General features: G+C 38.1%; 1 protein-coding gene across 6 annotated transcripts in view; it reads right to left on the bottom strand.

Annotated features, from left to right (window-relative positions):
• The window catches only part of App (amyloid beta precursor protein), a 239,114-nt gene that overhangs the window by 136,548 nt on the left and 79,385 nt on the right, over positions 1-23,181 (bottom strand). For all 6 annotated transcript variants that reach the window (XM_027929083.2, XM_071615110.1, XM_027929078.3 and 3 more), the window contains exons 4-5: positions 3,466-3,578; positions 1,202-1,395 (exon numbers count right to left, since the gene is read on the bottom strand). In XM_027929083.2, coding sequence (XP_027784884.2) covers positions 1,202-1,395; positions 3,466-3,578 — 307 coding nt within the window. The remainder of the gene's footprint in view (positions 1-1,201; positions 1,396-3,465; positions 3,579-23,181) is intronic.

Raw genomic sequence — 23,181 nt, 5'->3', positions numbered from 1 at the left:
TCCTGCCCTGGGAGAAGGAAGTTGTGTCATTAACTTTTAGCTTCTACGAAAACAGAGAAATATTTGCATGCTTACAGATAGCTTTTTGCTTATTTCTTTCTCTCATTCTTTGAAATTTGTTTTTTGTTTTTATTTTGGTTATTTAGCTTTATGTTCAGCTATACTGAATACGTTAAAAAAAAAAAAAAAAAACTGGTAAAGAGGGAACACAAAAGAGCTAGGCAACACCCACGAAAATGAAGCCTTTTACCAACTGACAAAAAAAGGCAGCTAAGATTCCTGAGCATACACAGATAGTAAAATTATTTTGAAAATTTTACAAAAATGTATTCCACACTTACACAAAAAATCTCTGCCTGAAGTTAGAAAACTTTGTACTGTGTAACAGTAAGTCTTACAACTTGTATTTAACCTTCTGTTGGGAGATCTGTAACACTAGGGAACATCAGAGAGAATAGTGGGGGAAAAAACAAGTGACACAATCCTCACATTCTGGAGGATGATACAGCAAGAAATCAACTGACCCAGATGACATTTCTAATCCAAAGATTCTACATCTATTATCCTATGATTTTACTCCAGAAGCTTGTCTTCAATTAAAAATGGGAATCTCATAATAAATTATGGGATTAAGATCTCATAGAAAAACAGATGAAAATGTTAATCACAAAAATGAAGAGAAAGAACTTTAGCATTTATGAATGCCTTTCACTTTAGACATGACGGAAAATGGTGACAAAGGCAAAGAAATCCCCCCAAAGACAACAAAACCCCAAAACCAAACCTTTCTTTTAAAAAGTTTACAGAATTAATAATTGACAAAAAAAGAAAAAGAAAAAACATCCCAGAATAGTGTTTACAAAATATTTCCAAATTACAGAGCAAAAGAGAAAGCCAGAGTATTCATTTAGATTTCAACTCCCTGTTAGAACTACCAGTGATCTACTATAATATTACTGGGATTTTAATCTCAATTCTTGAGATTAAAATTAACTCCACCAATTACATTAAAATTAAATAGCATGCTATAATCTTTAACAGAACTCCAGGGTTTGATAATTTTTTTTTCCCAAAGAGAAAACTTTGATAGTAGTGAGCAGAGATCTTTTTGGTAAGAAATATAAAGACACATTTATTAATGAATGCAAAACCACATACACGATGTTTTAGCAAGTATGAGGCCCAAAGTGGGACACCTTACCTCCCATCTGCATAGTCCGTGTCTGCTCCACCCCACCACACATCAGAGTCGTCCTCCTCTGCATCTGCAGAATCGATACTGTCACTCTCCTCGGCCAGTGGGCAGCACACGAACTCTACCCCGCGGAACTTGTCAATTCCACAGGGCAGCAACATGCCATAGTCATGCAAGTTGGTGCTCTTCTCGCTGCAGGTCTGCAGAGGGGAAGGAGAGAACGTGAGGCAGATGCTTTTCCTTGTAAGAAACACAATAACCAACACACAGACCTGAAATATTAGGAACCAATTTGACAGAGGAAATAATCGACGGTTTACTTTTTGAATGGATTTACAACAGGGTCTTTAATATGGGCTAGTTTGGTATTATGTGTGTAAATGTGGTGCTGGGGACTAAACCTGCACCTTACTGAGGCTAGGCACACACTCTATACCCGTGCTACATTCCCAGGCCAGTATTCATTCTTTTTTTTTTTTTTTTTTAAGGTTTATCATTTATTTAAGAAGAACATGATGTTAAACAATAGAGGTTCATAAAAACAATTAGAATGGAAACCAATTGGGAAAATGCAGAGGAAGGCTGCTAGGCATCAGAACATCTATGCTTTCTGGTTTTATTGGTATATGAAAGATCTGAAGGTTCCTTTTGTACATCCCCAGCTCATTCCCACCTCCAGGACAGACCTAAATTCCTCTCGCTTGGATTAGCCTTATTCTAGAAATTCTAACTCTCTTGGCTCACTTCCCAGAGTAACAATCCCAGAAAGAGAAGTTATCTCTGCAGCCACTCTGAATCAGAACTTAGAGTCACTAGAGATTTTGTTTCCAATATCTTTTTGCTTTCCTGGGATTTTCTAAATATGCTCAAATCCAATGTAGCAAAAAGCTCAGACATCATCTACTGGTGACACAGGAGAAATTAATAATTCAACCGCCTAGGTAAACAGTGACAATATTGCAGAATGCATTTTGACCTCATAGGAATCTATGAGTCATTTTTGTTTCTTAGGAACAAAGGATTTTTCTTTTGACAACTCAGAAGAAATGAAAAATGAGGTTATCAGATGGAGAGCTGGGCTTCAAATTATGTGGTTGGTTTTCTTAAGCTCAGCAAGCTCTTCAACCTCCAAAACACATTTTTTATATAAAGTAAGTTTTATTTTACAGTGAATCAGAACATATTATTTTATAAAAGGCGAAGGCAATGCCAAATTTTAAGTGGTGTTTTCTGCCTAACAGCTTTAAAGCTATGATATAAGGGTAAATCGAACTAGATCAGATTTTTCTAGCTCAGCACTACAGACATTTAGTACCAAATAAGTGCTTGGGGTTGAGGAGCTGTTCTGATCACTGTAAGATGTTTGGCAGAAGCCCTGACCTCTAGTGACAACACTCCAGTAGCACTTCCTCCCCAGTTATGACCATCAAAAATGTCCCAAGTTTCCAGGAAGGAGGAGGGGAGCAAATCTGAGCTAGATAAAGGAACCTAATTCTAGGAGACTGATCTCATCATCTCGCCACAAATAAACTATGTACTTTTGAGAGAAAAACATTATGACAGAGGGACAGAGCAGTTTCTAAGGCACTAATTCCACAAAGTGACATCTCATATGAATTGCTTTGTGTCTTTTGCTGGCTCAGCCAAAAGCAGAAGTTAGCAAAGGGCTGGTTTGGTGCCACAGACTCACCACTTGTGGGGGGAACAGAGGTGGCAGCGTGGCCTGGTGAATGCCAGACTGGACGGCATGACTTGGAAACCGAGTCCTAACTGTACCTTCCACGTGGTAATCAGACAGGCTGCTTCCCTGTTCTATTGTTTCAGTCACCAACAGAAAGTAAAGGCAATGCTTCAACCAGAAAAACTTCAGGTGGGACCAAAGAAAACCACAGAAAATCATTTGAAGGAGAGGTAAAATTTAAGGTGCTAAGTACTAAAGATTATAGTTTCATTTTAATTTATAAAACATAAAACAGTTTTAATCTGTAAGACATAATGAATCCAACTCAAGGGCCCTTGTTTCACTCCTTAGAAATGTGCCTGGATGGGGAAGCTGAGTGTGTGTGTGGACAGAGGGGACAAGGGGACTCTAGTTTCTATTCAATTTTGCTGTAAACTGAAAATTGCTCTCTACTCAAAAAAAAATCTTATGGATTTTTTAAAAGAATTTATTTATCAACAAGCTGTTGCCTCAAAATGCCCTCCAAACCGTCACCAGGTATGATCCCAGGAAATCTTCACTTTGCAAGAAGGAACTTATGGATTGGTACCTCTTTGGCGACGGTATGCCAGTGAAGGTGGGTCTCACAAACATCCATCCGCTCCTGGTGTAAGAATTTGCACTTGTCAGGAACAAGAAGAGCATCGCTTACAAACTCACCAACTGAAAGAAAGCAAAAGCACCTCCTGTCACTCAGGTTGCACATACTGGTCTTACCACAGAGGTCATTATCAAGGCAAGATGGGGCCAGATGAACTTCAGGGAACTTTGCAACACCTAAACAGTGCAATCAGGTCTGAAGTGCTGTTACAGTGTGGAGTCTGGTCCCCCAAAGCAACCTAGTAGCTTGCACATCAACCTTGATGGTTCATCAAGGACGGATTTTCCTACGTGTATAAATGATCTCTTTCTTGACTTAATTGGAATTTCTGCTTCAAAATTAATCATCTAAGAGCTTTACAGCTACATAATCAATTACCATTCAATTATAGCAACTAGTGAAAGACAAAAATTCACATTGTCAATTTGAGCAGAATCAATATAAACATGGTACACTCTTTCTTGGACCCTCACCCCCACCTTTTTTGAGACAGGGTCTCACTATGTTGTCTAGGCTGGTCTTGAACTCCTCAGCTTAAGTGATCTTCCACCTCAGCCTCTATGAAGTAGGTGGAATTACAGGAGCACACCACTGTGTCTGATTCTTTCTTAAACATTATAATCTGCTTATGAACTAGTAGATATTTTAGCATATTTCAAATGCTAAGTGAAAAAGAACCTAAATATACATGTGTACTTATATATGTTTACATAACATATAAAACAAATTAGCTCAAATTATAAAAACTGTCCTTTTACCTTTTTTTTAGAAAATGTGTATCATGCAAATTATGTCTAGGCATTGCTGGCACCACAAATACAAAGATATTACTTAAAGTCCATGAATTTACATTCTAATGAGGGTGACCACACATTACAAAAGCTGTGGACTTCATTTTTGTTTGGTTTATTCACTGTCGTATCCTCCAGCGTATAGTACGAATTCTTCACACAGTAGGTAATAAATATCTATTGATGAATTAACAAGTTCAATCATATAACAGAGATAAAGAAAGTGCTAGGCCAATGTAGTTAGAGAACACATCTGCTTGAGTGCACTGGGATAGACCTCAAGATACAAACAACATTAGAGATAAGTCTGAATGTATGAGTACAGAATGCCTTGTAGAAATAAAGAGAAGGACGATATCTATCCATTTACCACTATACCCCCAGGGGTATACATTGGGCTCCAACTTTGAAAAGTATGAGGTTTTGGACATTATTTTGGAGATAACAAAGTAAAAAAAAAATATGTTTTAAATAGCAATAACATGTTCAGGTTTGTTTTTCAGATAGTCTGTTATTGAGTGAAAGATGGATTTGGGGTAGTGAGAGGCAGGAAGACCACCAAGTAGGCCACTACAGACCTTTAGGTAAAACAAACAGTAGCAGATTTAAGCCCACAAGCCTAATTAAGTAAGGAATGCAGCAGATTCCACACACCAGCAAAAACAGCATTTTTTTCCCTTGCATACTATGTCATATGACATTTTCTGAAAATCAACATAAAGAACAAAAAGGCCCTAAGGGGGACGGAGAGTCATTCCCATAGCACTGTTTTTAACTTCAATCTTCTTTTTCTTTTTTCCTTTGGTACTGGGGATTGAACTCAGGGCCACACAACCACCGAGCCACATCCCCAGTCCTATTTTGTATTTTATTTAGAGTTGCTTAGAACCTCGCCATTGCTGAGGCTGGCTTTGAACTCGCAAATCCTCCAGTTTCAGGCTCTCAAGATGCTGGAATTACAGGTGTGTGCCACGGAGCCTGGCCTAAAATTCAGTCTTTTTCTAGCTCAAATATGTAGGATATCTCATGATATTTAAGCACTTATTTTAATAAATAATATTTAGATTAAAATTCTAAGAAAATGGTAAGTTAGAGAAAGTTATGTATCTTTTCTTTCCTTAATTCTTTAAGGGAACCCATGAGGCCCACAGCATTGTATTGTATAGAGCGCAATAAATTATGAGACACGGTACCCCCTAAGGCTGCAGGTGGTACTTGGTGGGGAAAAGCCAATGACTATGGGGTGCCTAGTCCGTGGCAGTGGCTGCCGCTGCAAATGCCCCATTGCATCTTGTTTCACAGAGCCCACATGATGTCACCACCTATAAACCCACTTCCCAGGAGATAATTCCCTGCCAAGAAACCTGTGGAAGGCCACCCACACCTCAGGAGACTGCAACCTAGTTCCAGAGATAAACATTAAGATAACAAATTATAAGGAAGAAAGTAACATAATAATGCAAATGACATCACATTTTTCTTTTCCTTCGAATGATATAAAACAAAAACAAGACCCCAGGGGAGTTGGACAGTGGAAATAAAGGTGATCTCTTTGAAAACCAATTAGGCTTTACCAGATGAACTCCTCAGGGTTTCTGATGTCACAACCAACCCTAGCTGCTAGGATGAATACCTGACACCTGAGTCATCCTAATGTCCAAGGCTACCAGAAACAGAAGTATCTTAAGATACCCATTTCATCTGTTAGCACTGCTCAGTCATATTTGCAAACTTCCAAAATAATAAGTGGTGATTCGACTTTACAAGAAAATACTGGAAGGATTAAACATCTGGCTCAATGCTATTAAAATTAAATCAGGGCTGGGGTTGTGGCTCAGTGGAAGAGCGCTTGCTTAGCATGTGTGAGGCACTGGGATCAACTCTCAGCACCACATAAAATAAATAAAATAGAGGTCCATCAACAACTAAAAGAGAGAAAATATATATATATATATATATATATATATATATATATATATATATATATATAAATATATATATGTATATATATATATGTATAAACTAAATCAGTTCATGAGACTATCAGAAGCAGATTTGAGACACTCTGGACTTTGGCCTAAATGAGTTCTTCTGGACAGTTAAACAACAAAACCACAAACACAAAACCACACACATCTTGTTTCACTTGCCCTTTGTCAATCGGCTGAGGACCAGATTATAATGAAAAGCCAAAGTCATGGATAGATACTTACTGTTAAAATGTGCTTATCAAGAGGACATGCACTGCATTAATTAAACAATTTTTCACTCTCTATAAAAACATAATGAAAATTTTAATTTGCAAAACATTTCATTTAACATTGTAAATATGGCATTAAATTTCTAATATTGCATATAGCTAAGAAATATATGGCCTGTAGAATGAGAATGTTTTTGAAAGGATGAATACTGGTTATCTTATAAGCCTTTTCAACTAACGTCAAAATAGAAAGTTCATTCTGTTCTAACATTAAAATGGTTTGGCACTGGAAGTGCTGCTTATACAATTTGAAGGATTGATGAAAACATATTAGGATACTACCCATCAGAATTTTTAAGCAATTAAATTATGAAAATCTATAACAAAAATATTAGTAATTTGAGAATGGTAAAAAAGTATAATGAAGCCTTTTTCCCAAACTGGCTTAGCTTAGCATGGTTTATTTTTTCTCTTTCTAATTATAAAAGAATTCTTTTTAATAATTTATGCTGGTATAGGTAATATATGGGAACTCTGTACTTTCTGCTCAGTTTTGCTGTGAACCTAAAACTGAAAAACAAAGTTTATCGATTTAAAAAAAAATTGATGATGACCTTAAAGTTTCCATATAGAATCATATGCACTTTTATTATTAAAGTAAACCTTTCTGTTTATTTGGTCTGGTCTTTCAAATGAAAATAAATTATATTTGGTACAGAAGATTGAACCCACAGCTTTAGGCAAGTGCTCTATAACTGAGCTGCATCCCTGATACCCCCCGCAAAATATTAACAGAATTCAGGTAAAGGAGAACAAAGACAAAAATAAATTAAATATCATAATGAGAAGTCATATTCCTGTGGATAAATGTCCAAATGGATAAATTCATCATCAACACACATTATGCATGTTTATTGACAGCCATACTACTTGGTTTCTCATTCAAAATTTATATTTAAAACACATACAAACACACAGGCAAATTCCACTGGAAAGGGAGTTTTTCAAGTTAATGACCAAAATCTGGATTTGGCTTCCTGGATGAAATGTCTTGGCAAGGTAATCGGTGGTACCTAATTTAATAGGGACTCTTTAAGCCTCCAACCGCATGCTCTTTGGCAGTCTTTGAGAAGACTGTTTAGCTCAAATTACCCCATTTTGCAGATGGGAGGGAAAAGCTCGGGTCAAGGGGCTGGTGTACAGAAAGTACAGTCTGCTATAGTAGTCAGCTGAAAATTCAGGCCTCCTGGCTCTCCAAGAGTGGTAACTCAATTTATTCATTTAAAGTCTGGTCAATATGGTTTATTTGGCCAATTTCCTTTGGCCTTCATAAAAGCAGATTTGCTTTGAGACTGTGAAATGCTTTAATGTCATAATCCGTAATGTGGTCAGTTTGACAATGAAACTAGATCTAAATTAGTGAGTAAGCATTCAGTTGTATAGAGCATTCTATGTCAAACGGTGGCTTAAACACACTGCTGGCTGGATTACTTATCTTACATAAGAAGCAATTTTGAGGCTGGGTGCTATGGACAGCCAACAGGGACCAGCCTGTCCCTATCTTTTTGTACTGCAACTTTTGTTCTCATGCTTGGAAGTTACAAAATGGCCCTGGAAACTTAAGTTTTCATGTCTAAGTGCCAGGCAGAAAGCAAGTAGAACAGACCAAGAGTTAAAGGTTTTGTCTCTCTTGCCCCTAATGAAACTTTGTGATGTTCCTTGGGAAGGACTTTTCCCAGTGACTCCCACCAACACTGGACATGGCTTGAATGCGTTATCTGCCCACACTTGGCTACAAGGCAATCTGTGAAAGTATTTTCAGTTGAGCAAAATGTTAGCCCTAAAAATAAATTTAGAATTCTCTTAAAAAGGAAAAAGGGGAATGCATATAAAACAGGCAAGTGGCAGAGTCTCCAATACTAGAGAATTCAAAGATAGGAATGTATTTTTAAATTTCTTCATGTTGCCTTTTCAAAAGATAGATGATTCCAGGAAGACAGAATTAAGAGTATAAAGTGCTATTACTAGAAACATAGGGAACCCCCAATCTATCACACGGGAAAAAAAGAGAAAAGGAATAGGTATGAGAAGAATGAGTAAAATTTCTTAAAACTAAATGCTAAATTTTTGAGAGTCTGATAGTTTTCGAATAGATTGATCTAAAACATTCCAAGCCTCACATGTGTTCTTCAAGGCACAGGAGATTTCAGATTGAAAAAAGATGTTTCTGTAAGTTCTCAAGGACCAGAGTGGGTGGCAAGAATCATGGGAATGAATCTGAAGTCTTTGGATGTTTCAATCATCTTTTTTTTTTAATTTAACTTAATTTATTTTTTAGTTGTAGATGAATGGATACAACACCTTTGTTTCATTTATTTGTTTTTTTTTTAAGAGAGAGAATTTTTTAAAATATTTATTTTTTAGTTTTCGGTGGACACAACATCTTTATTTTTATGTGGTGCTGAGGATCGAACCCAGAGCCCCATGCATGCCAGGCAAGCTTGCTACCGCTTGAGCCACATCCCTAGCCCCATTTAGTTGTTTTTTATGTGGTGCTGAGAATCGAACCCAGTGCCTCACATGTGCTAGGCAAGCGCTCTATCACTGAGCCACAACCTTAGCCCTTTAGTCAGCTTTTTCACTGCTATGACCAAAAAAAAAAAACCTAACAATTTCAGAGGAGAAAAAGCTTATTTGGAGTTTATGGTTTCAGAGGTCTCAGTCTATAGATGGCTGATTCCATTCCTTGGAGGCTCAGGTGAAGTTAAACAGCCTGGTAGAAGGGTGTGGTGGAGGAAAGCAGTTCAGGACATGCTGATCAGAAAGCAGAGAGACTCCACTCTGCAGAGACAACATATATACCCCAGGGCATGCCCCCCCAATAACCCACCTCCTCCAGCCAAACCCACCTGCCTTCAGTTATCACCCAGTTAATCCCTATCACAGGATTAATTCACTGATTGGGTTAAGACCCTCATAGTCCACATTACCTCTAAACTTTCTCTCACTGTCTCACACATAAGATTTTGGGGGACACCTCACATGTAAACTATAACACTGGATTTCTTCCCACGGCCTGGCTTCCCTTCCTTACTCTCAAGAATTAAAGATGATTCTGGAAAGGGGGAGAATGTTCTGGCATTGGGATTACTGAAGAAAGGCAAAGCCTCTGTTTCCTTGTGTAGGGCTTAGACCTGGCTCATGAAAGTGAGACATCAATAGCTCTTTAGTAACTGAACTACGTGCCTGGCACTGCCGTGAGTACTCTGCATACAGCTACAATGAAAGAAGATGAGACTAAGAGAATATGCAACCAACCCAGGTCACATTTGTAATAAATGATAGAACTGGAAGAATTCAATGAGTTAATCTTCATGAAGTCCTCAGTACCCAGAGCAAAAGTGCTCAGTAAATTATTATTATTATCCTTTTCCCCAGTATCCATTCATCAACCACTTGTCATATTAATAATAGTCACAGTGATAAGAGCAGCAACAGCTACTTGTCCTCGTTTACTGATCACCTATTATGCACCTATTGAAGGCAACAGGTTTCATTCTCACTCAGCTGTCACTCTCCAGCTGCAGCCTCGTTGATAAAATGGCACTGTTTCACATCTGAATATCACCTCTGAAGTGAGGAGTAAAAACACCAGTGGGGATGGGTCCCAGGAGACCACGGGAGTGCGGGATCACAGCCATTAACACTTTTGACTTCTGCATGGGGCACTGGTCCTGGATGTGAGAGGGGGTTTCTTGAATCCCCTGCGGCAGCTGAAGTCCAACATCCATTCACTCTTCATGAGAACATTCTATCTTTTTTCTTAGTGCTGAGAATACAGGAAGGGACAAAAAAAAAAAAAAAAAAAAAAAAAAGATGGAATGACATAAAATTCTCGTGGGAAATGACAAAGAAAAAATAGAGTGTTTGCTACATGGTAATAAATATTACACAGAGAGATAAGGTAGAGAAAGAGAGATCGGGATTTGGGGAGGGTGTGGATTTTACAAAAGGGGGGTCAGGGAAAGCCTCACCGCAAAAATAGGACATTGCAGTGAAGACTGGTTGGTGTAAGTGAAGAAAACATCCAGAACTCAAAGAGAAGACTGTTCCAGCCAGAGGAAGCAGCAAGTACAAAGGTCCCATGGCAGAAGCACAGCTGGTGCTCACAGAAGAGCAGGGAGACCAGAGTTGTCAGAAGGGCATGATGGACAGGGGTCCAGGGTTGTGTGCTGGGGCCTTGAACACAGTCAACACATCACTCCAACCAGTACTGAGTCCATGAGAAGCCTCTGGTGTGGGTTCCTCAGTCCATGCCCTTATAGAGGTTAAGACTGGAAGACCAGGTTGGGACGGTTGCAATAATCCAGGTGAGAGGGAACAGACAAAGAGTTGAGAGCAAAGAGACTGTGAGTAGTAGTAAGATTCTGGATAACATTTGAAGGTCAGACCTACAGGATCAAATGGAGATAGCCAAGGATCTTGCACGTTCCCAGCACCTAAAGATACTTTATGATGGAGATGATAGAAAATATTGGACAAAACTTTCATAATATTTCTTCACGGATGTATATACAAGTAGAACTCCTCCTGGTTTGCGTATTTTTTAACTCCTCCTGGTTTATGTTTTTTTTTTTTTTAAACCTACCCTACTACATATGTGTCTATCAAAATAACTGTAGATGAAAAATGTTTACTAGGGCAATTTTTTATTTTACCACTTCAGCTTCTTAACAAACATGTTTTCTAGAATTTGCTCTTTATGGACTGGTATTCTGTAACTTTTATTTATTTTTTATTGGTTGTTCAAAACATTACATAGCTCTTGACATATCATATTTCACACTTTAGATTCAAGTGGGTTATGAACTCCCATTTTTACCCCGTATACAGATTGCAGAATCACATTGGTTACACATCCACTTTTTTACATAATGCCATATTAGTAACTGTTGTATTCTGCTACCTTTCCTAACTTTTAAACACCAACAAATAGGCTGGGAAAATTTCGGGGGGGGAGTCTTTTGTACTCAAGAGATGTGAAGAATACTTACAGAAGAGGCCAAAATACTTCCCAACCAACTTTCCATGTGATAAAACTGTTAGCTTTTGCTTCAGAGTGTGGGCAGTTACTGGATCTTCAAAGAGAACACAGGAGTGAATTCCACATCTCTTTAAAAGTGTCTGTTGCTGTCACCAACACTGCACTGCAACTGTTACCAGATAACAGCGAGAACTGACAGATGGGTTTCTTCAGATGAGAACTATTTGCCAGATGGCAGAAACTACACGGATCAAGATAAGATAAAAGCAAAAGAAGTGAAAACTGAAAGTTTCACTTAAATCCCCTTTTCAGATTTATTCAAATGAATGGAGTTCAGTCACACACACACACACACACACACACACACACACACATACATCCATATATACACACTCCATACACAAATGGCAGGAGGAGTATTTGACAGAAATAATGTTTGTCCCATGTTGTGAAGAACACTGGTCTTAAAATAATGAAAACAGTACAAAGGGCATATATTTAAAAGGACAGGAACAAAATGAAATGTTAGCAATTTTATTGCTTTTAAAAAGCCTCCCATAGATATGGGTTAACAATTCTGATATTGCCGTGCATATATTCTGAAATTGAACAATAAAGTAAATGGATGCTGGATGGCAGAAGCCAGATTTCTCACTGTCGGAGTAAGAATTTAAAGATAAGCAAGGGGAGGAGGTGCAATGATCCATGCAGCAATATGTTGGAGTGGGAGACGTGAACCCGTACTTGGCTGAGAGAGACAAAGGAAGCCACAGAACTATTTACAGATATTCATAACATAACGGTGGGAGTAGATAACTACATTGCCTTGCTCTAACAGTTGAGATATTAAAAGCAGAGACACTAAAGTGGCAAGGAGCAAGCCTAAAGTCCTGATCGTGTTTAAAACTATTCTCCAATAAAAGGAACCAGGGCTCTTTGAAGAACTGGCTGCTTCTAAGACTGGGGTAGAAAAATACATAAGATGAACCTACAGCATCTTGCTGGAATAAAGAGAAGACAGAATGTCAAATGAGCACAAGAGCCAACTCAAGACCTTCCAATAGCTAAAGCTGGAATGATCAAATATATCATTCACACATGCGTATATGTATACATATACATTCATATATCACACACACATATATACATGTATATATACATTCACATATATATACATATATATTTACATATGTATTATGTATACATATATATATAATATACTACAGGATTATAAATCAAAGTATGATATAAATATCCATGAATTCAATCAACCAAATAAGTGGAGAAAAAGAGAGAGATTTCTGTGCACAAGAATTTCAAATACTGCACTCTGCCCTTGAGAAGGTGAAGCATAAATCTCCACTCCTCAATTGTGGGTTGTGGATAGTGACCTTGTTTCAAAGAAGGAAAAGATTGTTCCTACAGGAGAAACCTGATAACCACTACCTTAACCAGGTGATCAAGTTCAATATCGATGATGATAGATCCTGTTGATAACCTGTACCCTTAATATGATGTGATGAAAGGACCACTTTACCTCTGCGGTTTTCTTTCTAAAACACCATGACTCTAGTCAAAGCATGAGAAAATTCCAACAGAGGGGTCCTCTACAAAATGCCTGACTTCTCAGAACTGTCAAGGTCACTAAAAAGGAGGCAAGTATTTGAAACTGTCACAGCCCAGGGGGGCTCAGAAGATCTGACAACTAAATATAATGTGCTTTTCCAGATGAAATCCTAGAGCAGGAAAAGGACATTAGACAAAAACTACGGGAATCTGAATAAAGTATGGTCTTTATTTAATGATACTGTATCAAAATTAGTTCTTTCATTGTAGCAAAAATAATATATTAATAGAAGATGTGAACAATAAGGAAAACTATGGAAAAAAAGTCTATGGAAACTCCCAGACTATCAATTTTTCTGTAAATATAAAACTGTTTAAGAAAAAAAAACCAGTCTATTTAAAAAAATTTTTTTAAAGCCTATGCAAAAAAAAAAAAATGCACATATCTACTTGCTTCCACATCAACACTGTAACTTTCATAACTGTGCCCATGAAATCACTGTAGCTGAAAATAACTAGGGGTTAAAAGAATTTAGCAGCCTGGGTTTCTCATCTACGACATCTATGATAACTAGACAGAACTTAGTTATATATTTTCTTAGCAAAAAATAATTTGTGTAAGCAACATATGGTATTTAAATTCTTTTAAATATTTCAAGAATTTGAAAGTAATCACACACATGTCAACAATAAACGAAAGTCTCTGCTGTGCAAATCTAACCTTGTCTTAGGAATGTAAACTAACTGGTCCTAGAATTCAACACCCTTCATAAATGGAACTCTCAGGCCAGTAGGGTTCCTAACAAAGGAAGGCTGAATGCTGGACCCCTACTTAACCTAAAGTTCAGTACTCAGTACACTGTTAACAACATTCCTCGAATTCTGGACAGTTTCCTCACTAGCCAACCTGAAAAGAGTTATACGTGCTTTTTCTATAGACTCTTTTTGAATGCATTAATTATTACTCACATCTAACACATTTTTTTCACCAATTATAAACTTTTTTTTTTTGCTTCTTGTCATAATTCCAACATCTGTTAAAAGACAAGTAAAAATCTCCATTGTGTTAAATCTTTCCAAACCATAAGCTCTAAAACTTCAGTGAGCTTCAGATTGCATGGGATGGGGGTGGGAGGCAGTTTCATCCGTCCTCTGTCCCCACCACCTGGATCTGATTGTTATGCCTTCTGGGATGGGCCTGAAAACAGACCTCCCCAGAGTGATTCTGGTTCAGGTGGCTCATGGACCACACTTTGAGAAATGATGTTTCGAATAGGGCTTCTCAAGTTTTATCATGCATACACATCACCTGGGGATCTTGTTAAAATTTAGATCCTGATTGGACAAATCAAAGGTGGGACTCTTCTAACAAGCTCCCAGGTGATGCTATTCAACTTTTCCTTCAGGTAGCAAGAGTCTATTTAAGATTATTCATTGCAACCCATCTCATTAAGGTTTTTAATCTTACAGCTTACTGCATCATAAATACACTTCAGAATGGTTTATCCTCTTCATTCCTTTATAATTGTGGTAAAACACATGACATAAAATTTAAGCGTATGCTTCAATAGTATTGAATACATTTACATGGTCGTGCAACCGTGGTCCACCTCCAGAATGCTTTACATCTAGCAAAACTTTTCAACTCTGAACCTGTTAAACAATAATCCCTATTTTTCCCTTCCCCCAGCCCCTGGCTACCACCATTCCATTTTCCCTTTTGCATATGACTAAGTACTTCATATTAATGGAATCATACAGTATTTGTCTTTTTTTTTTGGGGGGGGGGGTTCAGTTTTTCACGATCTTATCTTCTCTAAGCTGTGTTCTGTCCCATTGATTTGATGCTTTGTACCATCTTAAGGTTGATGCTTTTTCACACATCCGTAAAAGCATACTGCTCCTGTCTTGTCATTTGTTTAATTACAGAATTGCAAAATATAGAAGAAAGATTCCTAGATTTAAAAGCAACGTGACGACTCAGGCAGATTCAGTGATTTTGATATACAGACATACTGAGACATTCTCTATTATTTTCCTCCTATACTAATTTTTCTACATATGCTGTATGTTTTACACTTCTGACACAGTTTGGATGAGCCATGTTTAAGTATTTAATAGCCACATGTTGCTGATGGTCAGCAATGGGCAGTACAGACTTAGCATCAGATTTTAGAGATCAGGAATTTCATTCAAGGAGAGATGAGTTGATGGTGGACAGGTTTGAGGTTATGGGAGAAAATCCGAAGCCGAAGATAAGTCAGAAAAACCATAAATCCTAAATTTGAATACATTGAGATTGCATGATTAGTTTCATTCTCTGTTATTACAGTAGCAGATGTTTTAGTTATTGAATGGTGGACCACTAGGATGCTGTTTATTATCACCATTAACTCTATTTATCAAGCAAACTACCCTTCTTCCTCTATTTCACTTTTTGCAGTTCTCATATTGTAATTTGCATTTATGGGGATGTGACCAATTCAGATGTAGAAACAAGGCTTCCTTTCAACCTGAACCTCCTGCAGCTGAGTTCAGTCCTTTCTTGAGAAAGGAGCTAAAATCAGACTCTGTAGGGGATCCTCCTAAATTAATTGTTTGTTAAAAACACAAGCATCCTCTGGCTGCTGCTTTCTCCTAACCCTTTTTCCTTTCTTTGTACCTTATTTAAAAAGTCAAAGCCAGAGAATCTTTTAAAGATGCAATTAAATAGGGTTATATATGGGGCATTGAAAAAAAAACAACCACATAATTGCTTACAAAATACCAACCAAGATGATGTACGGCGAGGCAAGAGAACCACTAGTTATTACCAAAACCTTAAATCATATGGGGAGGTAAAAATACACAGCGTGTGTTTTCCATTCACATTCAGAAACCCATGTGTGAGGTAGGCTATAATCAAGACAGGAAGAGGCACTTTCGGATAAACTCCTCAACAGAGTTGTGGACTGCCACTCTCAAGCCCCTGACTTGTTCTTGCCAACCCTTCACCATCTGGCCCCGCTCCCGCAACCTGCGATCAGCAACTCTTCTTTTGAGGTCAACTGCAACCACACACTGGTCTCAGCCCTAAAGCTCCCTGGTTGTCTCTCACACCATCTCTCTCCAGTCTCCTTCCCCAGCTTCCACCAACCTAGGCAGAGCTTTTCTCCATGACACACCTCAAACTCATCACTTCTTTCCTCTCATTCACCTACATTTCCATAATTCTGATTATAAAGTGAGACCGTCCTCTCCTCTCTGCTCTTCCTACTCCGTCACACAGCTGTACTGTTCATGTCTAAGGAGTCAACAATCTCTGCTCTTCCAATTCTGACCTTTGACTTGGCATTCCTAGGACTTGCTAGGCACTTCCACTTGGAGGGTATTGCTTTTAGCAAACGTACCAGAATCAAGTGCTCAATCAACTTCACCAAATCTCAGGAAGGCACCCAGAGAACACTGAGCAATTCCTCATGGAGTCAAAAATCTCTTATGACAAGAAAGAAAAGAGTGGAAAAAGATGTCACTGCATTAAACAAAAGAGCCAGCCAGAAAGAAATTTGGATAGAGTACTTGAAACTGGCATAGTCTTTTACCAAGTATTAAGACCATTGCTTCAAATTTCCAGAGCTCTGTTAAAGCAGAGAAAAATGAAGTATCAGAATTCTGTCACTCTACCAGCAACAGCATTTAGGGATGAGAAACCCAATATTTAATAGAACAAAAAAGAAAATACTTTATCACGATTCATCAAGCTCTTCAATAAAAATACCTTGTAGAGGGCCAGGGTTGTGCCTCGGTGGTAGAGCACTTGCTGAGCATGTGTGAGGCACTGGGTTTTATCCTGGCACCACATAAAAATAAACAAAAATAAAAGTATTGTGTCCATCTACAACTAAAAAATTTTTTTTAAATACCTTGTAGAAATTACCTACATCCCTTTGAGTCATGATTTTTAAAAACCATGCCATCTTTTTAGTGGGGATAGATCTCCAGATAAATCAGAATCTCTCTTTTTGTTACCATGCCACTGTGTACTTAGAAATTGACATTCAGATTTATAAACAAGGATTAGTTTCATTACTGTAAATCAATTTGCTATGGCTTATCACCCCTCAGAGAGCTAAAATAAATGAATTTCTGGACTTTTACAGAAGAAGGTTTGAGGAAGAAATAACTACATTAAGGCTTCAAAAGGTAGATTCTAACCATTTTTAAAAATTTTTAAATTTAATATTTATTTTTTTGTTGTAGTTGGACACAAAACTTTGATTTTATTTATTTGTCTTTATGTGGGGTGCCAGGGATTGAACCCAGGGCCCTGCCCATGCTAGGCAAACACTCTGCCACTGAGCCACAATCCCAGCCCCTGATTCTAACTATTTTTTAGTAGAAAAATTCCCCTGGAATGCTGATCCACATCTCTAATGCAGTGGTCTATGACGGCAACTGAGTTATCTGTCTACAACTGCTGTTACAATTAAAGTATTATGAATCTCTAATAATTGTACATAAAACTAATAGTTAAGATTTTATAACTAATGGATAATAAATTTTAAGAACAAAATGATACAGAATCTGATTCTAGATAATTAGAAAAAAACAAAACAACAAGAAATATTTCAGGTCAGTTAAAGGATATGTATAATTTAAGACTTTTGATCAGTGCCTTCCCAGAAGTATAAAAACCATCTCCAAATTGACAAAATCCCGTGTCATATAGCAGAATGTGAAGAGGGCTCTTTTTCAACCTAGTAATTTTCTTTTATCACTACAACTTCAATCATAGATGCAAATGGAAATTTCTGCTCCCTTTGCTACTTTTCTGCTTGACTGAACTTGATAATGAAAATGTCTGTTCCCTTCAGACACAGCACAAGTGTCATTCAAATTTTACACACCAGGCAAAGAGAAAATGCATTTGTTTGATGCAAAATCATTTAAATATGCGTCATTACAAGCTGCAGCACATTTATGGATGCAGCAGTTTAAAATTCTCTTCAGCAATAAAGCAAGGCACCAAATAAAGGTGCATTCAGGCTTCAAACATCTCCAAACTACATCTCCCCTCTGTACACAGTGAGCCCCGCCCTCCTTCCTAGGCCCTACTCAACCAGAAAGCAGTGGAACTATGCCAAAGCCGCTTGCATTACCCCCAAAGTCTTCCAGGTCAACAATCCAAAGTCACATGAAAAGGCAGACTTCAGTTACCTCTCCAGGGAGCAAACATTTTGAAAAGCAAGCATTTCAGGCAAGCTGAAGTTCAGCCTTTAGATCAAACTAAGCTTTAAATAGTTTTTCAAGGTAAGCTTCTATCAAACATAGGAGGCACATGAGAAGAGTTTAGAGAAGGCAAATTTCTCATTTTATATTTAACATTTAGAAATGAGGAAACATGATAAGTACGGGCCGGGGGGCTTATAAATACAGGGGGCTCTCTTTCTTCCAAATAATACAGTTTCTGTCTTTCATTTAAAATGATAAAGATGACTAAAATGTACATTAAAGGAAAGTTAAAGTTAGGATGGGAGTTGCTTTATATCAAAACCGTTGTGGTTTTGGAAGAATGCTGGAAAGACTCATTTGGGTAAGAAGAGCTGGATAGCAGACTCCCTTAAGAAAGTATAAGTGACTTATCATTTGAGGGTAGAAGAGCAAACTTTCTAATAAAACCAAGGCCACAAGATGTTTGTTACCTAAGCTTCAAGCAATCCCCATTTAACAGTTGAGTGTGTACAAGTTCACTTACAAGGAAGGAAAATGGAGAGAAAGGTCAGTTTCCTCTCTTGGCTTTGAGGCACCCACCTCATCCGCTTATACCATTGCAGGATATTCTGCAAGTTCATTCATTTTTTTTTTGTTTGTTTATGTTCAAACTGTCTGGATTATCTCAAACCCTTAGGAGATGGTTTTATATAAGTCCCTGGAAGATGTGTACCTTTAAGGCCATCTATAGTAGGCCATCCCTTTGGGAAAACAGAGCTGTTGTACTGAAAAGCCAACTGTTGTACCAAGTACAAAAGGCATCTTTGATATCAAGTCTCATGTGCAATTCAACATTCATCAACTGTAACAGTGGGTGATACGTGTGTTTTCCTGAATTTCTGGCACTTGTCATTCTTGACTCATTTAAGGAATTCTTTAATTTGCCTTCCTACATTAGGCAATTTTCTGTGCTTTGTTTTCAAATGATTTAATTTAACTCTCTCCTTCCTGGTTATACAGTTTAGTAACAAGTATAAGGTCTCACAGCTTAAGGTGATAATTCCAACCTGAGATCACATCTATGTGAGAAAAACAAACAAACCCTACTGGGTAAGAAATTTCATATTTAAGTTAAAGGATTTAAAATGATTTTTAAAAGTCAAATTTAAGAAGACTATATGTAATGATATATTGCCACTTTAAAATGTGTTAAAAATCAGCACATGAATACTTAATAGGGATTTAATCTCGACTAATTTTATTCTTGCATACCAGGTGTCATTAGCTGGCAGGGAAAAAAAGCAAAGCAAAGCAAAGAAATAACAACCACCACTGATTCTGGTGAGAGCCCAGTATGGGGTCTATTTCTGCATCAACAGCAGAGTTTCTATATTAAGTTCATTTAAATCTAATTAATTTTTATGCATGAAATCAAGGGTGCAGGAAACTTTAATAAAGACTGAGAATAAGTCTATGCTTTTATCACAAATAATATCCAACAATAAGCCAACAGAGAAAAATGATACATGTAAGGCCTCAGATTTATCACTTATTAGTGCTCTTTTGTTTTGGTTTCTTTTGAAGTTCCTAGTTCAAATGCACTCTACCTCAGAGCTGCAGCCCCAGCTACCATTACTGATAAGGAACTGGGGCACCTCTTAGATGAAGGTCCAAGTAAGCAGAAGTGCCAACACTCCAGGGGTCGCACCAAGTCTGAATTCTTGGTGAAGCTTCCACAGGAAGAGGCCTGATCTTGAACCCTTCCTGGTAACTCAGGGACTTCCTGGAACTCATGGTAACTCAGGGATGGTCAACACTGGCTGTTGCCAAACCACGGCTCTGATGGAGTCTTCTGGCAAGTATGTGTCTTGTGAGAAAATGACAACCTGGGATACCAATAGTCAGAATTTCTTAAAGAGGCAGAAAATGTGCCACTGAGAGACAGAAAGAAAAACAGACCGGAGGCATGATGATGTGGGGAGAAGGCTACAATCATCAAAGCTGGATGCCACTGAGAGGCCATGGGACAGAGAGGACCCAAAGGATGTGACAACGTCAGAGGCAACTGGGCTTAAAGGGATGGATGACTGATAACAGCCAACCATGGCAGGAGCTGGAGCCAGGAAGATGACACAGGTGCTCTGACACCACATCAAGAAGCCTGGCTCTGAAGGGACGGAGCAAGGATTCAAGGAAGACGTGGGGTCAACTGACTGGAGTGAGGGTCCTATTCTGAAAAATAGGGAAAAGACGAAAAGACAAAACATTCCTGGTAGATAAAATTAAATAAAGGGTCAGTAGACCAAAGGTCTTCATGAAGTCAAATCAGAAATAATGAGGTTAAAGAACCAAACTGAAGAAAACACATATGTGCACTGGTACTCATGATGTGACCAAGAACGTTGACCAAAAACTTAAGAAGGGAACAAGATGGAAAAAGAAAACTGCGTTCAAGTTATTTAACTCATAAAATTTAGGGTAATTTCTTGGCATATTGAGAATATCACTGAGCCTCCTCATATTAAATCTGCATAGAGAATACCGTAAGTCCCTGATTTATGACTGCGTTAAGCTTTCAATAAAGCAAGAGTTATAAGGCCTATTCATGGGAATCCTGCAGCCCTGAGAAATGAACTGTCTTCCCAGCTGATCCAGATTCCACCCAGTAAATACAGGAATCTTCTTTCAGTGACATCCATATTTTCAAAAAATACGTTTAAAAAATAAGGTCGCACCATATTCTGGTAAAGTAGTTAACACTAAAGGGAAAAATCTGGGGGAACTCAAGTGGGGTGACATTCTTGAAAATACAGGTGCCTAATCAATAAAGCAAGAGAATGCTTCCAAGTATTAATGGCATAAAAGGATTTAAACTTTAGAAGGGAAGTCTTTACATCTACATCAAATAACTTCTAAAACACCAGATTCATCTAATCACTTAGTAAAAGACACTATTTTAAATAGGATGAGTGGAGTTAATGTTTGACATTCGCAATTAGTATCCCATTTCTTAAGGAGCAACATAAAAATCTCAAGTTTCCAAAATCTATATAACCACTGTGAATCACATTTAAAAGTGGGTTTTTATTAAAATGATGCTTATCATTAGATTTAAAAGCTCAGGACACTGAGTAAAACTAATCTAATATTGTGCTTTTGCTCTAAACACAGAGGCCTCTGGTACACACTGATTTTTACTAGACATATGTAGAAAGGGGTTTAACCCTATTTCCTAAATTTTAGTTCTTCTTATTAAGATCTAGAACACTTGCTGTCTTCCTTATCTGAGGATCCTTATGTTATTTTTTTGGTTGCTAAATAAAAACTGCCCTAAGTGGGGCACAGTGGCACATGCCAATAATCCCAGAGATTCAGGAAGCTGAAGCAAGAGGCTTGAAAGTTCAAAGCCAGCCTCAGTAACTTAGTGAGACCCTAAGCAACATAATGAGATCTGTCTCAAAAAATTAAAAGGGTTGAGGGGTGTGAATCAGTGGTAAAATGCCTCTGGGTTCAATCCCCAGTACCAAAAAACAACAAAACCTGCCCTTTCTCTTGAGCAACACAAGAATTTTGAAGTAAATGACACATGTCATAATGTTAGAAATTCTGTCTTTTGGGCAGGTGAAATTCCTGGTCCATGTCTTCTGTCTCCCTAGTGTTTAGTTTATTCCTTCTTTTCCTTTTCCTTCCCTTTTCCAACACGCAGTATATCCTCCTTTCATTTGCTGTAAGCTTATTAAGTATATACTGTGTAGTTGGGTGCAGTGGCACATACCTGTAATCCCAGCTACTTGGGAGGAAGAGAAAGGAGGATAGCCAGCCTCAGCAATGTGGCTAGACTCTGTCTCAAAATTAAAAAAAAAAAAAAAAAAAAGGCAGGGGATATAGCTCAGTGATAAGGTATTTGCTTGGCATGTGTGAGGATCTGCTTTCAATCTCCAGGGCTACAAAAAATTAAAAAGCCAGTATGTACTACATGTCATGACATGTTACAATCTCTGGGAAATTTTCAGTGACTAAAAAAAAATGTCCCACTCATCAAAGAGCTTACATTTTGAACAGAAACCAATCATTTCCAAATTTACTGGTACTGCAGGGAAGCATCCTTCATTTACGATACCAGGCACTATTTATTCTCTACCAAGAGCGCTATCCTTCCTCATGAGGCCCTCAGATCTACTGACTGTAATACTTTCTCCAAACCCATCACCCTCTCATGAGCTTCCTCCCAATATTCAAAGATGATGCGCTATACTGACAGCATACTATAGGTTACAGAAATATTACTTTAAAGTATACTCTCAGTTTGCTGTTTCTTCTGCTATTTGTCCCTGTCCCTGTAATTCTCAGCTCTGTATTAAACAGCTCTTTTCTCCATTTTTCTACTTTAGGTCTTCGCACGATAGAGGGTGAAATTTCACCAGAGTCTACCTCCTTCCTGTCACCACCGTAGCAGTACAGAGTTATCAAGTATCTGGCATTTGCATGAGAACTATGTGTTGTAGTTTGGATCTTCAGTGTCCCTGAAAGGCCCACAGAGAAGGCTTGATCTCCAGGGTGGCACTGTGGGGAGTGGTAGAGCCTTTGAGGGGTGGAGCCTAGTGGAAGGAAGTTGGGTCACCAGGGACATGCCCTTGTAGAAGACACTGGAAGGCTGCCCCCCCTACTTCCTCTCTCTTTCACTTCCTGGCCACCAGGAGGTGAATGGGATTTGCCCAACCACGTGCCCGTGTGCCTCTGAGGCAACCAGATGCTGCTTCCCCACCAGCCCAAAAGTAACAAGCCAACTGATTATGGGCTGAAATCTCCAAAAATGTGAGCCCAGATAAATCTCATGATGCCCAAATGGCTCATAACTGAGCAGTGATGTAATT

Source organism: Marmota flaviventris, chromosome 8 (genome assembly GCF_047511675.1).
Source record: "Marmota flaviventris isolate mMarFla1 chromosome 8, mMarFla1.hap1, whole genome shotgun sequence".
Classification (NCBI taxonomy): Eukaryota; Metazoa; Chordata; class Mammalia; order Rodentia; family Sciuridae; genus Marmota; species Marmota flaviventris.
The sequence above is the reverse complement of the archived record's forward strand: the minus strand, read 5'-3'. Positions and strand labels throughout refer to the sequence as shown.